The sequence below is a fragment of the Heptranchias perlo genome, chromosome 3 (genome assembly GCF_035084215.1).
Source record: "Heptranchias perlo isolate sHepPer1 chromosome 3, sHepPer1.hap1, whole genome shotgun sequence".
NCBI lineage: Eukaryota > Metazoa > Chordata > Chondrichthyes > Hexanchiformes > Hexanchidae > Heptranchias > Heptranchias perlo.
The window spans coordinates 7,183,503-7,198,157 of record NC_090327.1 but is presented as its reverse complement, the minus strand read 5'-3'; the positions used below and the strand labels follow the sequence as shown (position 1 = coordinate 7,198,157).

General features: G+C 42.7%; 1 protein-coding gene across 1 annotated transcript in view; it reads left to right on the top strand.

The window, feature by feature from the left end:
* Positions 1–6,081, top strand: part of LOC137309941 (desmocollin-3-like) — a 36,972-nt gene extending 30,891 nt beyond the window's left edge. The window contains exons 13-16 of the mRNA XM_067977943.1: positions 788–1,012; positions 1,464–1,594; positions 1,914–2,291; positions 2,938–6,081. Coding sequence (XP_067834044.1) covers positions 788–1,012; positions 1,464–1,594; positions 1,914–2,291; positions 2,938–3,132 — 929 coding nt within the window. The 3' untranslated portion in view covers positions 3,133–6,081. The remainder of the gene's footprint in view (positions 1–787; positions 1,013–1,463; positions 1,595–1,913; positions 2,292–2,937) is intronic.
* The last annotated feature ends 8,574 nt before the right edge of the window (positions 6,082–14,655 follow it).

Below are 14,655 nucleotides of genomic sequence, written 5' to 3'. Positions count from 1 at the left end.
ATCCTAGTTGTGGATTGGACTACTTCACTTTCCATCACTTTCCATCTTAATGAAGAATTCTATCATGTTATGGTCACTCTTCCCTAAAGGACCCCACACAAAAAGATTATTAATTAACCCCTTCTCATTGCACAATACCCAATCTAAGATAGCCTGTTCCCTGGTTGGCTCCTCAACGTACTGGTCTAAAAAACCATCTTGTACACACTCCATTCTAATATCCAGTCTAACCTCTCAGTTCTGGTATCATCCTGTTAAATCTTTTTTGCACCTTCTCCAGTGCCTCTGTATCCTTCTTATAATATGGAGACCAGAACTGTTCACAGTACTCCAAGTGTGGTCTAACCAAGGTTCTATACAAGTTTAACATAACTTCTGCTTTTCGATTCTATCCCTTTAGAAATGAACCCCAGTGCTTGGTTTATGGTTTTTTTTTAATGGCCTTATTAACTTTCCTCACTACTTTTAGTGATTTGTGTATCTGTAACCTGAGATCCCTCAGCTCCTCTACCCCATTTGGACTCTTAGTACCTAAGTGGTTCATGGCCCCCTTATTCTTCTTCCTACCAAAATCTAGCTTCCCCTTATTTTAGTTAATACTATGCTATAATGCATCATAAGTTTTGCAAACATTTTAAATGACTCTCTGAAAGAAACGAAAGCCCAGTGTATGATTTTATGCTCGTACGTTGGGGGGGGGAAGAGGTTGGATTGTTTCAGTGCCTCTTACACTAAACTTGAGCTGGAGGTAGCAGATCAAAACTTATCACAGTTTTCTGTCTTCTAGGATCCTACGTCAATGTAAAACCAACAAATCCACTTCCTCCCGGTTACTATGAAGTTCCCATCATAGTTCAGGATCAGCAAAATCGGGGAACTCAACAAACATTGAAGATTCGGATCTGTGACTGCCCTAACAGTTTGAATTGCGCCGACAGACTGGCTTCTGGAAGTGCTGTCCTTGGTGGATCGGGAATTCTTATAATGTTGTTGGCTGCATTGTTACTGCTTTGTAAGTTTTAAGAGATTGGTAGCTTTTTTTTTAGAAAAAAAATCTCCGATACTGAAACCCCACAAAGTTGAGAAATTCAAGTTTCCTGATTTTGTTCAATGACATCATGTAACTTAAAAAGCATCTACACACACAATTTTTATAAGTTGTTGCTGTTTTGAGTTTATACATTTGAATCAGTTTTACAGTGTTTGTTTATTTTCACATCTGTAGAAACAATGTGCTATTCATTCCCTTGGAGTACCTTGAATCTTAAAAGTTGCTCTGATAATGACCCTAGTGAATTTATAGTTCTTTAAAGCTTGCTGTTAACGTTTGATTTAACAAACCTCATGCACACAACAAAATTTGCAGCTTTATAATCCTCTGCTAAATTACTTGGGCGGTATGTTTAAAAAGTTGGAAGTACAAACGAAAGTGCATAACTATTCTTCTCTCGTATCCGCAACAGGTTTCCTCCTGGCAGCGATTGCGTTCTATTGCGGAGGTGGCCAAAAGGAAAGACCTCCGTTATTTCCCGATAAACAATATCATCAAAGCCTCATTGTCTCCAATGAAGAGGGCGGAGGTCAGCAAGACAAGGTGGGTTTTCTCACCTCTGTGCGTCCGCTTCCTGTGTCACAATTCTGTCGTGCTTTTCGTCACACATTTTGAGTTGCAGCTGTGGCTCAGTTGGTAGGGTAGATCTGTTGATATTTGTAACGTAATGCACTTTTGTCATTTCTCCTCCAGGGACGTAACCAGTTTTTCATGTCACTTTGTAAAACCTCTCTGCACAAAGTGGATAATAAAAAAAATAAATCTGCCCATGTAGAATAGTTTATGGCAAACTTTGTGACTTTAATGCTGTATTTCACTGATTCAGTCCCACAGTTCCTAATTACTGTATTCCATTTTCCAGAATCTTGCAGCACTGGATATCCCTCTGTCTCAGAAAGAGAACTTTATAAGACAAAGTAACCAGCCTTACAGCAACCAAGAAACAGAGTTTGGTAGTGGAAATTATCCCATTGCCAGCCATGTAGATGGAATAAAAAGAACAAGCAGTGGGATTAGTGAAATGGTGAATGTAAAACATGTGATGTCGCAGGACCACAGCGGAACGGTGTATGGTCATGGTGCGGTGTATGGTCATGGTGCGGTGTATGGTCATGGTGGAACGATACACTCTCATCAGGATATCATAACGAATGCAAATATGACCATAGAAGAGGCTAATTCACTCAATCGCAGAAACCAGCTTGGCTTGATGGACCTCCTGAGATCACGAGTTGAACTGGTGAATATTAATATTTGGCTGTAAAAATTTGCCCTGTATCTTTTTTTATATAGGAGTAACTCCCAAGTATTTTACGTTCTGAATGCATTGTTGTTATGGGGAGGGGGAAGAGAATTAAAAAAAAGGCTGAAGTGACATTAATCTAGAATGAATCATAAAATCATAGAATGATACAGCACGGAAGGAGGCCATTTGGCCCTTCATGCCCGTGCCAGCTCTTTGAAAGAGCTATCCAATTAGCTCCACTCCCCTGCTCTTTGCCTGGAGCCCTGCAAATTTTTCGCCTTCAAGTATTTATCCAATTCCCTTTTGAAAGTTACTATTGAATCTGCTTCCACCGCCCTTTCAGGCAGCGCGTTCCAGATCGCTGCGTAAAAAAGAAAAAAAATTCCTCATCTCCCCTCTGGTTCTCTTTTGCCAATGACCTTTTTTTAAAAATAAAATGAAAGTTTAGCAGCAAGTAATGCTTTGGTTGTTCCTTTTTGATCTGCAATAAAGATTTGTAATAAAACAGCAAATCAGTTGGTATCTGAAAGGGAAAAAGTGCATCCGTTTAGTTTAAATTTGTTTTATTGAAATATGTTTTCACCTTTTTTCATACTGAGAGACTTACAGACTTTTAACTTGCTGTTTTGATTTGTTTAAGGTGTATGAAGAGGAAGAGCTGGGAGATCACGTCCCCTCCACTGATTATGTACACACCTATCGACACGAGGGAGGCGAATCAGTTACCGGGTCTATGGGTTGCTGCAGTGATGAGAGAGAAAATGTAGGATCGGACTATTTGAACAATTTGGGACCCAAATTCGGTACCTTAGCCAATATTTGTGTGAAGAGATAACAACTGTTCCTGAGCTTCAAATAATTTAAACCACTTTTTAAAATTTTTTTTTTAATCCCGCGAAAGGTATTTTGGAACTTCTGTGACGGTGAATGTTTCGATTTGGAATTTATTCCCAAGCCAGTTGTTGACGTTCTTGCCGCGTCTTTTCTGTATTGAACGGATTCATCAAATTATCAGACTCCCTGGGTGGTTTAAAAATCTTGCAACGAATATGCAGCCCATAATTTTATTATTGACGAACGCATTGGGATACTGGGTAACATTTTGGCTTGAAAAAAAAGAATTTTTTTTTAAGAAGTGTGAAGTATTAAACTTGATATAAAATTCCTATTGGAGTTTCTTGGGAGTGGCATGAATACAAGATGATGCACAATTAGTGTTGTCTCACTCTGCCAATCAGACCATTCACTTGGGTTTGAGTTGGTTACACTCAAGTGAGTGACAAGTACATAGCCTGCGTTCTCTTCTGCACACTCTTGTAATGCCTCTTGTATTACACTGGTTTAAGGTCACCAAAACAGCCCTAACTAATTTGTTACCTATGATTTTTTTTTTCTGGGCGGGTTATACCAATAAAAGTTAGGAATAACTTTATCAAAGTTAGTTGATCTTGGCCTGGATTCCACTGAGGTGCTACAATTGTGGAGAGGGGGTTTTAAATTTTTTTTTAAAAATCAGCACGGGAGTTCCTGCTCCCGATCGTGATCTATTGACTCTTGCTGGAAATTTTGTGCGTAGATGTTGGATGAGGGCAGTGTCTGGTTTGGCCGTGTTGGATGGGCTCCCTGCCTAGACTTGCCTGAAGACTAGGCACTTGAATAAAGTAGCAAAGGTTTGGCAGTGCCTGTGGATCCACGTCCCAGCATGAGTTGGCACCTTTTTGGGTGGGGTAGGGGAATTTAATATTTCATGTACTTGCCGTAGGAGCCGTATTAACGTATACCCGATCTGCCTTTACTCATTGTCGGGATGTGGGCGTCGCTGGCGAGGCCGGCAATTATTGCCCATCTCTAGTTGCCCTGAGAGCGTTGGAGGTGGAGGGCTGCTGCCTTGAACTGCTAGCCTGTGCTAGCAAGAACCAGATTGATCCTTCTGAGTGGTTCAAAAAATGTAAGAGCTGCATATTCATGTCAGCATTGTACTGCTTGACTTTTTATGTTAAGTCTTTTTTCAGGGGGAGATCGGTAGTTGAATTTTAATTTCTCGGCAGTGGTACAAATGAAGCTTCACTGGAAAGAAAGTAGTTCCACGTAATTTAAGTTCAACTAACAACAAAAAGGACCCATCAAGTAATTAAAATGAGTACACTAAACAGTATAATACTTAAGTCGATGAGCAGAGTGCACGTGTATGAACATACCCCCATCCCTCCTGGTTTTTGGGTGGCAATAGATAAGAACTGTTCAAAATTATGAAGGGTTTTGATAAGAGTGCATAAGGAGAAACTGTTTCCACTGGCAGGAGGGTCGGTAACCAGAGGACACAGATTTAAGGCCATTGGCAAAAGAACCAGGAGGGAGATGAGGAGAATTTTTTTTTTTTCGCGCTGCGAGTTATTATGATCTGGAATGCCCTGCCTGAAAGGGCGGTGGAAGCAGATTCAGTAGTTACTTTCAAAAGGGAAATTTGGATAAATACTTGAAATGGAAAAATTTACAGGGCTATGGGAGAAGAGCAGGGGAGTGGGACTAATTGGGTTGCTCCTTCAAAGAGCCGACACAGGCACGATGGGCCGAATGGCTACCTTCTGTGCTGTATGATTCTAACTGAGATGTCACTTGGGGGGATAACTTGCTTTTGATCTCCAAGTAAAAGTGCAGTCCAGAATGATTTTGCCTTTTTAAAAAAAAATAACACTACTAAAGTTTAACTTCATGTTCCAACATTGTAAGTTTTGGGTAAATTTAGTGAGATCCCGTGCTCCCAACAAGAACAAGTAGGCAGAAATTGGGCTCGGGTTTCTGCTACAGTGCTCTTTTTAAAGCATGACTTGCTGTTGGGAGCGCAGAACCTGTGAATTTATCCATTTATGTTTCTAGAAATGTTGTTCAATTGTACAGTAATGCTTCAAATATATGTTGCTTTTGTTATGTAATGTTTTAGGATAGAGAAATAAGAGTTTGGGCTTCTGTGGTTACATTGGTGTAAATATCCACAAATAATTTGAAACCCTGTACAGTAAACCTATCCCTTAATGCATTGCACAGTAGGTTCACCAGGTAGCATTAACTATTAGTGTCATAATGACTTACACAGATACTGAACCAAAGCTGTACTAAATTGCTAGCTTGTTCAAAACTTGCTCAAACATAGTTCTGGATTGAACAATTAGTCATCCCAATGCTATATTTGTTCAGAATGGAATTCATCTTGATGTAGTAGATGATGTCTGACTTTTGTATATCTGTCAAAATATACTTGTTTTAAAAAAAAATAAAATTGACATTGTACATAAGGAGGCGTAAGACTGTTTTTAGAAGAGCTTATACAGCATGTAAAATTGCAATGTGTCAAATTCAACATTACATTGATTTCTTTGCAAATTTATTTAACTTAATAAACACTACAGTATTTCAAAACTGAGATTGATAGATTTTTGTTAGGCAAGGGTATTAAGGGTTAGGGAACCAAGGCGGTAGATGGAGATGAGATACAGATCAGCCGTGATCTAATTGAATGACTGAACAGGCTCGAGGGGCTGAATGGCCCCCTCCTGTTTCTATGATTGATGTACACAATTAACTAAACCATCATCGCTCACAGGAAATAATTTTCTGAAACTGTGCACATTAAACCTCGAGTGGCTGCAATTCAGTTGATATTTTGTCGAACCTGAAGGCGAGCCTCGTGCAGATGCAGTGTTATTTTTTAAGTGTGTGTGTGTGTACCCAGGAGCAGAAACTACAATTGTAAAAAGCCAATAAATGAAATTGCTCGAAATATTCGAGAGAGAAAAAAAGTGTCCACCGTTTTGTTTCTTCAGAGTGCCGACTATGAATGGGTTTTTAAAAAAAAATACAATATGTAGCGGACCCTAAAGGCCCGGTAGAATGTGACTCTAAGGCTACCGTCTGTGCTCCTGTTGTGGCCACTCTTTAAGCAAACTATAGGAAACCTGCATTTTTTTTTCAAAAAAAAAAGCCTGGCTATCACCAACCCACCGAGATCTCTGCGCTCCTCCAGTTCTGCCGCCTTGTGCGTCTCCGATTTCCTTTGTTCCACCATTGGCGGCCGTGCCTTCAGCTGCCTGGGCCCTAAGCTCTGGAATTCCCTCCCTAAACCTCTCTGCGCCTCTCTCCCTTTTTAAGATGCACCTTAAAACCTACCTCTTTGACCAAGCTTTTGATCACCTGTCCTAATATCTCCTCTTGCGGCTGAGTTAAATTTTGTTTGAAAATCGTTTCTGTGAGGCGCCTCGGGACGTTTTACTATGTTAAAGGCGCTATATAAATGCAAGTTGTTGTTGGATTCTGGGAGAATGGAATCAGTCAGGTCCCAAAATCTAGCTTCCTTACCTTTAGAATAATGCACACAATTTACTCTTGGCCAAATGGCAAAATAACTACATAAAACTTTGCTCTTTTAGCTCAAAAACTAAATATTTATACTACCAGCTTTTTACCCCCTCACTTTATCTCCTCCATGCTTTCTATTCCAGGGTCTAGTTCAATGCATTTTTTGCAGCCCTGTAATAGTTTGCCTAAGTGGCCAGTGTTCATATGTTGCTGGACAGTGAGTCAGCAATGGAAAGGACAAGAGACAACAAGCCAGCTAACCACAATTATGTTCTCGTCCAGGGTCTAAATGAGTGGTTTCCAACAGGAGTCACTCATGTGGGCCAGGACTTGTTATCCAGTCTAAGTTTTCATTTACCGTGGGACGAGGGACTTCAGTTATATGGAGCGACCATAGAAATTGGGATTGTTCTCCCTGAAGCAGAGAAGGTTAAGGGGAAGATTTAATAGCGGTGCTCAAAATTATGAGGGATTCTGATCAAATAAATAAGGAGAAACTCTTTCCACTGGCAGGAGGGTTGGTAACCAGAGGACACAAATTTAAGGTAATTAGCAAAAGAACCAGAGGGAAGTTGAGAATTTATTTTACGCAGCGAGTTGTGATGATCTGGAATGCGCTGCCTGAAAGGGCGGTGGAAGCAGATTCAATAGTAACTTTCAAAAGGGAATTTGATAAATACTTGAAAAGGGAAAAATTTGCAGGGCTACGGGGAAAGAGCAGGGAAGTGGGATTAATTGGATAGCTCTTTCTAAGAGCCGGGACAGGCACGATGGGCCGATTTGAACATAAGAACATAAGAAATAGGAGCAGGAGTAGGCCAATCGGCCCCTCGAGCCTGCTCCGCCATTCAATAAGATCATGGCTGATCTGATCCTAACCTCAAATCTAAATTCATGTCCAATTTCCTGCCCGCTCCCCGTAACCCCTAATTCCCTTTACTTCTAGGAAACTGTCTATTTCTGTTTTAAATTTATTTAATGATGTAGCTTCCACAGCTTCCTGGGGCAGCAAATTCCACAGACCTACTACCCTCTGAGTGAAGAAGTTTCCCCTCATCTCAGTTTTGAAAGAGCAGCCCCTTATTCTAAGATTATGCCCCCTAGTTCTAGTTTCACCCATCCTTGGGAACACCCTCACCGCATCCACCCGATCAAGCCCCTTCACAATCTTATATGTTTCAATAAGATCGCCTCTCATTCTTCTGAACTCCAATGTGTAGAGTCCCAATCTACTCAACCTCTCCTCATATGTCCACCCCCTCATCCCCAGGATTAACCAAGTGAACCTTCTTTGGACTGCCTCGAGAGTACTGGCCTCCTTCTGTGCTGTATCATTCTATGACACAGACCAATAGTGCCCCAACTGCTTCTTTGGGTTAGAGCCATTTACTTGGTGCAGGCCAAACACTGAACCATTGATATTCCTGATCTATATGGTTCTGAAAATTCACGGGTGATACATTTTCAACTGACTAACATTGGGTGCAGATGTGGGAAAACTCTTTTTCTTCACTAACCTAGTGTATGAGACCTGCAAAACTCATCCTTGTGCTGATCAGCCTCCAAACCATGCCATTCTACTGAGGAATCCACATGGTTTAGTGTTTTTGTTTGTTCTCAATATATGAAGTCCACACTGGAGATCTGTCACACTTGACTAAGTACAGGCAGTTTAGGCACAGGTTGCCCAAATTGCTTATCCACCTTGACATAAAGTTATTGCTTCAGTTTAACCAGCTGAAACCACATAACCATAAATTTGCTTTCAAGAGGGAGCTGAAGGAGAGACCGCTTCATATAGAAAGTAAGTGTCTTTACAGATCACACTCTGTCCATATGATCTCCTGGACTGGTTTCGATCGCCTGAGGGGGTTCGGAGAGGAATTTTCCAGAGTATATTTTTTCCTTTATTGGCCCTGGGTTTTTTCCTCGGGTTCTTTTGCCTCTCTCAGGAGATTACATGGCTGTTGGTGGGGTTGTTGGAGAAATGTTTAGTCAAGATGCTCCAGCCATCGCATGGTGTGGGGTAGGTTTGATAGACCAGCTGGTCTTTTCCTGCCCATCAATTTTGTATGTTCGTAACCTACCACCAGAGAACGATAAGCTGCTCACTGTTTGTCCAACCAAAACATCCTACCTTTTTAGCTTGCCGAGTTATCTGGAGTTGAGTGGGTAGAATCCAAGCAACTGCTTTACCCCTGCGGACTCTTAATGTGCCAAGCTAGCTGGTCTGTCAGTAACAATGTTATAGACCACAGTGGATCTGCCTGGCTAAAGTGTTGAATTAGAGTCTGTCTCGGAGATTAATTTGTTTCTGACCTTCCAGGTGTGTCAGCTTAACCCCAAAGAAACTGATTACTCCCCCCCCCCACCCAAAGAAGTATCGTCACTAGTTGGTCATCAGACAATTTGAGTGCATGTTTGAAACCTCATTTAATGGACCGATTTAGGAGCTCTCCATAAACAGTGTGACAAGCTGCACAACTAAGCAAATTTCAACCACTCCCCGAACCACAGCATAGACGCACATTATATCTCACCCAATAGTGGTTCTAGTAGGTATTTGCCACCCAAGCACAGTAGGCACCAAATTCTGGATATAGGAACGTGTGTTCGATCATGTTTCCCAGCATTAGTCAGGAGTCCCAAGCCTCAAGAGTTTTATTATCTGCCATACGGTGGACAGCCTCTTTCAGCATGGTGGACACCTTGTACTGGCCGGTCACGTTTATATCCAAGTCAATAGGTTCAGTCCTTGATCATGCATGCCTAGGAGTTCTGAGCCATGGAGAACAATTTGGGCGTCTCTTACACGTCGTAAACTTAAACCGCATTGAGATTTTGCTGTCGTTGAAGAAAACCGAGAAAGGACCAAAGTTTTTTTTTAAAATTCATTCATGGGATATTGGCGTCACTGGCAAGGCCAGCATTTATTGCCCATCCCTAATTGCTCTTGAGAAGGTGGTGGTGAGCTGCCTTCTTGACAACTGAGTGGCTTGCAGAGGGCAGTTAAGAATCCACCACATTGCTGTGGGTCTGGAGACATATATGGACCAGGTAAGAATGGCAGGTTTCCTTCCGGAAAGGGCATTATTGAAGCAGATGGGTTTTTACGACAATCCAGTAGTTTCATGGTCACTATTGCTGATACTAGCTTTTTATTCCAGATTTTTATTTAATTAGCTGAATTTAAATTCCCCAGCTGCCGTGGTGGGATTTGAACTCACGTCTCTGGATTATTAATCCAGGCCTGCTAGGATTACCAGTCCAGTAACATAACCACTATACCAACTTGTGCCCTTCACTCCTGCTTAAGTGCAGACCGGAAAGACTATGTCCAGACTAAAGTTGGCATCCAGCTACTGACATAGATAAATAATGGGGACAGACAATGTTGTAGCTTCCAATCAATGCCCTTGACCTCCCTCTAGAGTGGTTAAAAGCCACCTTACCGTACCAGGGATTATTATTGTTTCAGGGGGTCTTTGGTCATTTTTTTTTGTTCATGGAAAGGATTTGGGAATGAATTATGTTTGTTTTCAAAGAAAAGTAAATACGTACAGGTTTAAAATACCACAAGCTACAGATATTGAAGATGGGTTTTAAAGCTGCATATGTCAGTTTGTGAAATGTCGTAACCAATCGACTAATCAAGCCATAATGGTTTCTATTCGTTTTGAGAACAGCAGGACGTGGGCATCTTCAGACCACACCCCATGGGGGAGGGGACAGAGAATTAACTGGTTTTATTGGCGGATGACTGAACGGGGAAGAAGTCAGAGGGAGAAACCCTCCTTTGTGCTGGGGACGTTGACAGAGAAGGGAAACGTGGGCGGGCAGTCAGCCTAGCCCTATCGAGTGGAAACTCACTCATCTCCAGCCCAGAGCCAGCCAGAATCAGAATTAGCACATGGGGACAACACCACCTGCATGTTCCCCTCCGAGTCGCACACCATCCCGACTTGGAAATTTATCGCCGTTCCTTCATCGTCGCTGGGTCAAAATCCTGGAACTCCCTTCCTAACAGCGCTGTGGGAGAACCGTCACCACATGGACTGCAGCGGTTCAAGAAGGCGGCTCACCACCACCTTCTCAAGGGCAATTAGGGATGGGCAGTAAATGCTGGCCTTGCCAGCGACGCCCACATCCCATGAATGAATTTTAAAAAAAGGCGGCTGACCAGGACAGCTTAAGTGGGCCCGCTAGTAGGGATGACATGGTGTACTTTTATTGTGATACGAGCTGTGGCCCAGTGGGTAACGCTCTTGCCTCTGAGTCAGGCGGTCGAGGGTTTGAGCCTCACTCCGGTGACTTGAGCACAAAATCTAGGCTGACATGCCCAGTGCAGTACTGAGGGAGTGCTGCACTGTCAGAGGTGCCGTCTTTCGGATGAGACGTTAAACTGAGGCCCCCATCTGCCCTCTCAGGTGGATGTAAGTGATCTCACGGCCACTATTTCGAAGAAGAGCAGGGGAATTCTCCCCCGGTGTCCTGGCCAATATTTATCCCTCAACCAAAATCACTTTAAAAAAAAAAAAATTACCTGAGCATTATCACATTGCTGTTTGTGGGATCTTGCTGTGCGCAAATTGGCTGCCGCATTTCCTCCATTATCGTAGTGACTACACTTCAAAAAAAAAAAGTAGCCTCGTTGGCTCTTGAGCGCCTTGGGATGTCCTGAGGCCGTGAAAAGTGCTATATAAATGCAAGTCTTCTGTCGTTCTTGTTGTCAAAGAGGCTTCTGTAGTTAGTTGAATGAAGATGAGATTTGACTGTATCTGTTGTCCTGTGCAGTCACTTGCTTCCCGTAAAAGACTTGGGATTCATGCTGGGAAACCTGATAGGAGAACAGACGTTTACACGTCCACAATCTGGATCTAATTGTGGTGTTTAAGATGATTAAAGGATTTGATGGGGTAGATGGAGAGAAACTGTTTCCTCCGGTGGGGGGAGTCCAGAACAAGGGGGCATAACCTTAAAATTAGTGCTAGGCCGTTCAGGGGTGATGTCAGGAAGCACTGCCAATGTAACACCCTTATTTAAAAAGGGTAGTAGGCAGAAGGCTGGAAATTATAGACCAGTTAGCTTAACATCTGTGGTGGGTAAAATTTTGGAGTCTATTATTAAGGAGACAGTAGCGGAACATTTGGATAAACACAATTTAATAGGACAAAGTCAGCATAGCTTTATAAAGGGGAAGTCATGTCTGACAAATTTGCTTGAGTTCTTTGAGGATATAACGTACAGGGTGGATAAAGGGGAACCAGTGGACGTAGTGTATTTAGACTTCCAGAAGGCATTCGACAAGGTGCCACATAAAAGATTATTGCTCAAGATAAAGAATCACTGGATTGGGGGTAATATTCTGGCATGGGTGGAGGATTGGTTAACAGGAAGCAGAGAGTTGGGATAAATGGTACATTCTCGGACTGGCAACCTGTAGCCAGTGGTGTTCCGCAGGGGTCGGTGCTGGGTCCCCAACTCTTTACAATCTATATTAACGATTTGGAGGAGGGGACCGAGTGTAACATATCAAAATTTGCAGATGATACAAAGATGGGAGGGAAACTTCTTCACTCAGAGGGTGGTAGGTCTGTGGAATTTGCTGCCCCGGGAAGCTGTGGAAGCTACATCATTAAATAAATTTAAAACAGAAATAGACAGTTTCCTAGAAGTAAAGGGAATTAGGGGTTACGGGGAGCGGGCAGGAAATTGGACATGAATTTAGATTTGAGGTTAGGATCAGATCAGCCATGATCTTATTGAATGGCGGAGCAGGCTCGAGGGGCCGATTGGCCTACTCCTGTTCCTATTTCTTATGTTCTTATGTTCTTCACACAAAGGGGAGTGGAAATCTGGAACTCTCTCTCCCCAAAAAGCTGTTGAGGCTGGAGGTCAATTGAAAATTTCAAAACTGAGATTGATCGATTTTTGTTAGGCAAAGGTATTAAGGGTTACGGAACCAAGGCTGGTAGATGGGAGTTAAGATACAGATCAGCCATGATCTAATTGAATGGCGGAACAGGCTCGAGGGGCTGAATGGCCTCCTCCTGCTCCTATGTCCCTAAAATAAAGTAGCTTCATATCAGGTCTCGTGTCACAACAGTCCACCTTGGGAACGACTGGGAAAGCGCATGTGAGGGCAAGTATGAAAGACGTGATATCCAGTTCAGATCATAAAGGGGTTGTATTGTTATAACCTCGGGTTACTATATAAATCAGTGGGTTAGATATTGGGCAGGACACACTGCTGAACGTAAGATGTGCAGAACGCTTATGGAAAGGACAAGCATAGTTTTTTAAAAAATATTTCAAAATATACTTTATTTCATAAAATTTAAAGATACAAACCAATCTGAGAAAGTACCTCAGGCAGACCTGAAACTGGCAACAACCACACTGACGACCATACCCCATTGTCTAGCACACACTAAACTGCATTAGATCCTCAGGTGAGCCTGCCCTCTCCTCTGTGAAAGGGATTATGTAGAATTCTGCATAGGATTAACTTCACAGAAACAGGCCATTCAGCCCAAATGGTCCATGCTGGTGTTTACACTCCACACAAGCCTACCCCCTCCCCCTACTTCATCTAACCCTACCTGCGTATCCTTCGAAGGAGAGCGGCAATTCTTTCAGAAATGTCTATAAGCAGACATTTCCAACGCCACTGCAGCGTTTGCTATGAAGTTCAGTTGGTAACAAACTGGAAAAGACTTCAGACCTTGATAAACACGTGTTTTTTTTAACTAACTGCTGTCAATCATACAAACTTTTCCAGATCAGAGTAAAGTCAAGTGGGTGCCCAATTCACAGGCCTACGATTTTTCCTTCGTTAATTTTAATGCATGGAAAATTGAGGACTTGCAAATCAGGCAATATGTGCGCCTGGCATGAAAAGCTCTACACAAAGAGCTGTAAAGATGAAGATTAACCTCTACCTAGAGTGGAATCTGACTCTCGTGTTTGGCGTAGGGACACCATGTGGCTGCTCCTCCAATGATGCTGCACTCGAAATCAGGAATAGACCAATCAAAGAGGTGACATTTCCTCTTACTCCAAAAGTAATCGAGCAAAGCTCCAAGATACTAAAGCTACTTAGCAACCCCTCGATTTTAAAATTCTCATCCTTGTTTTCAAATCCCTCCATGGCCTCGCCCCCTCCCTATCTCTCTAACCTCCTCCAGCCCCTACAACCCTCCGAGATCTCTGCGCTCCTCCAATTCTGGCCTCTTGTGCATCTCCGAATTCCTTCGCCCCGCCATTGGCGGCCGTGCCTTCAACTGCCGAGGCCCTAAGCTCTGGAATTCCTTCCCTAAACCTCTCTGCCTCTCCACTTCTCTCTCCTCCTTTAAGAGTTTCCTTAAAACCTACCTCTTTGACCAAGCATTTGGTCACCTGTCCTAATATCTCCTTATGCGGCTCGGTGTCAATTTGTGTCTGATTACCCACCTGTGAAGCGCCTTGGGACGTTCCACTTCATTAAAGGCGCTATATAAATGCAAGTTGTTGTGTGTTAATTAAATGTAGGTGTACTACATTAATTTTGCCTCTTTTACATGGAGGCTAACTACATTGAGTTAGACGATCAGCCACGATAATTTTGAATGGCGGACCAGGCCCGAAGGGCCGAATGGCCTACTCTTGCTCCTATTTTCTATGTTTCTATGTTATCTGCCCTCTCAGTTGGATGTAAAAGATCCCTCGACACTCTGCGAAGAAGAGTGAAGTAGTTCCCCCTGGTGTCCTGGACCAATATTTATCCGTCATTGGCTGTAAGTCGCGTGGGGACATCCTGAGGTCGTGAAAGGCTCTGTATAAATGCAAGTCTTTTTCGTTATGAGTAAATTAGCAGCTCAGTTGCTGTTGAGAATGTAACCATTCAGTTGAGTCACAGGATGTGACCCACAGCTTGCTGGTTCACTGAGTGTACAATGAAGCTTTCTCCGTTCCCACCAACACATGTTACGCAAGATGGCCTCGTGAGGGAGTGGCACACTTTGGT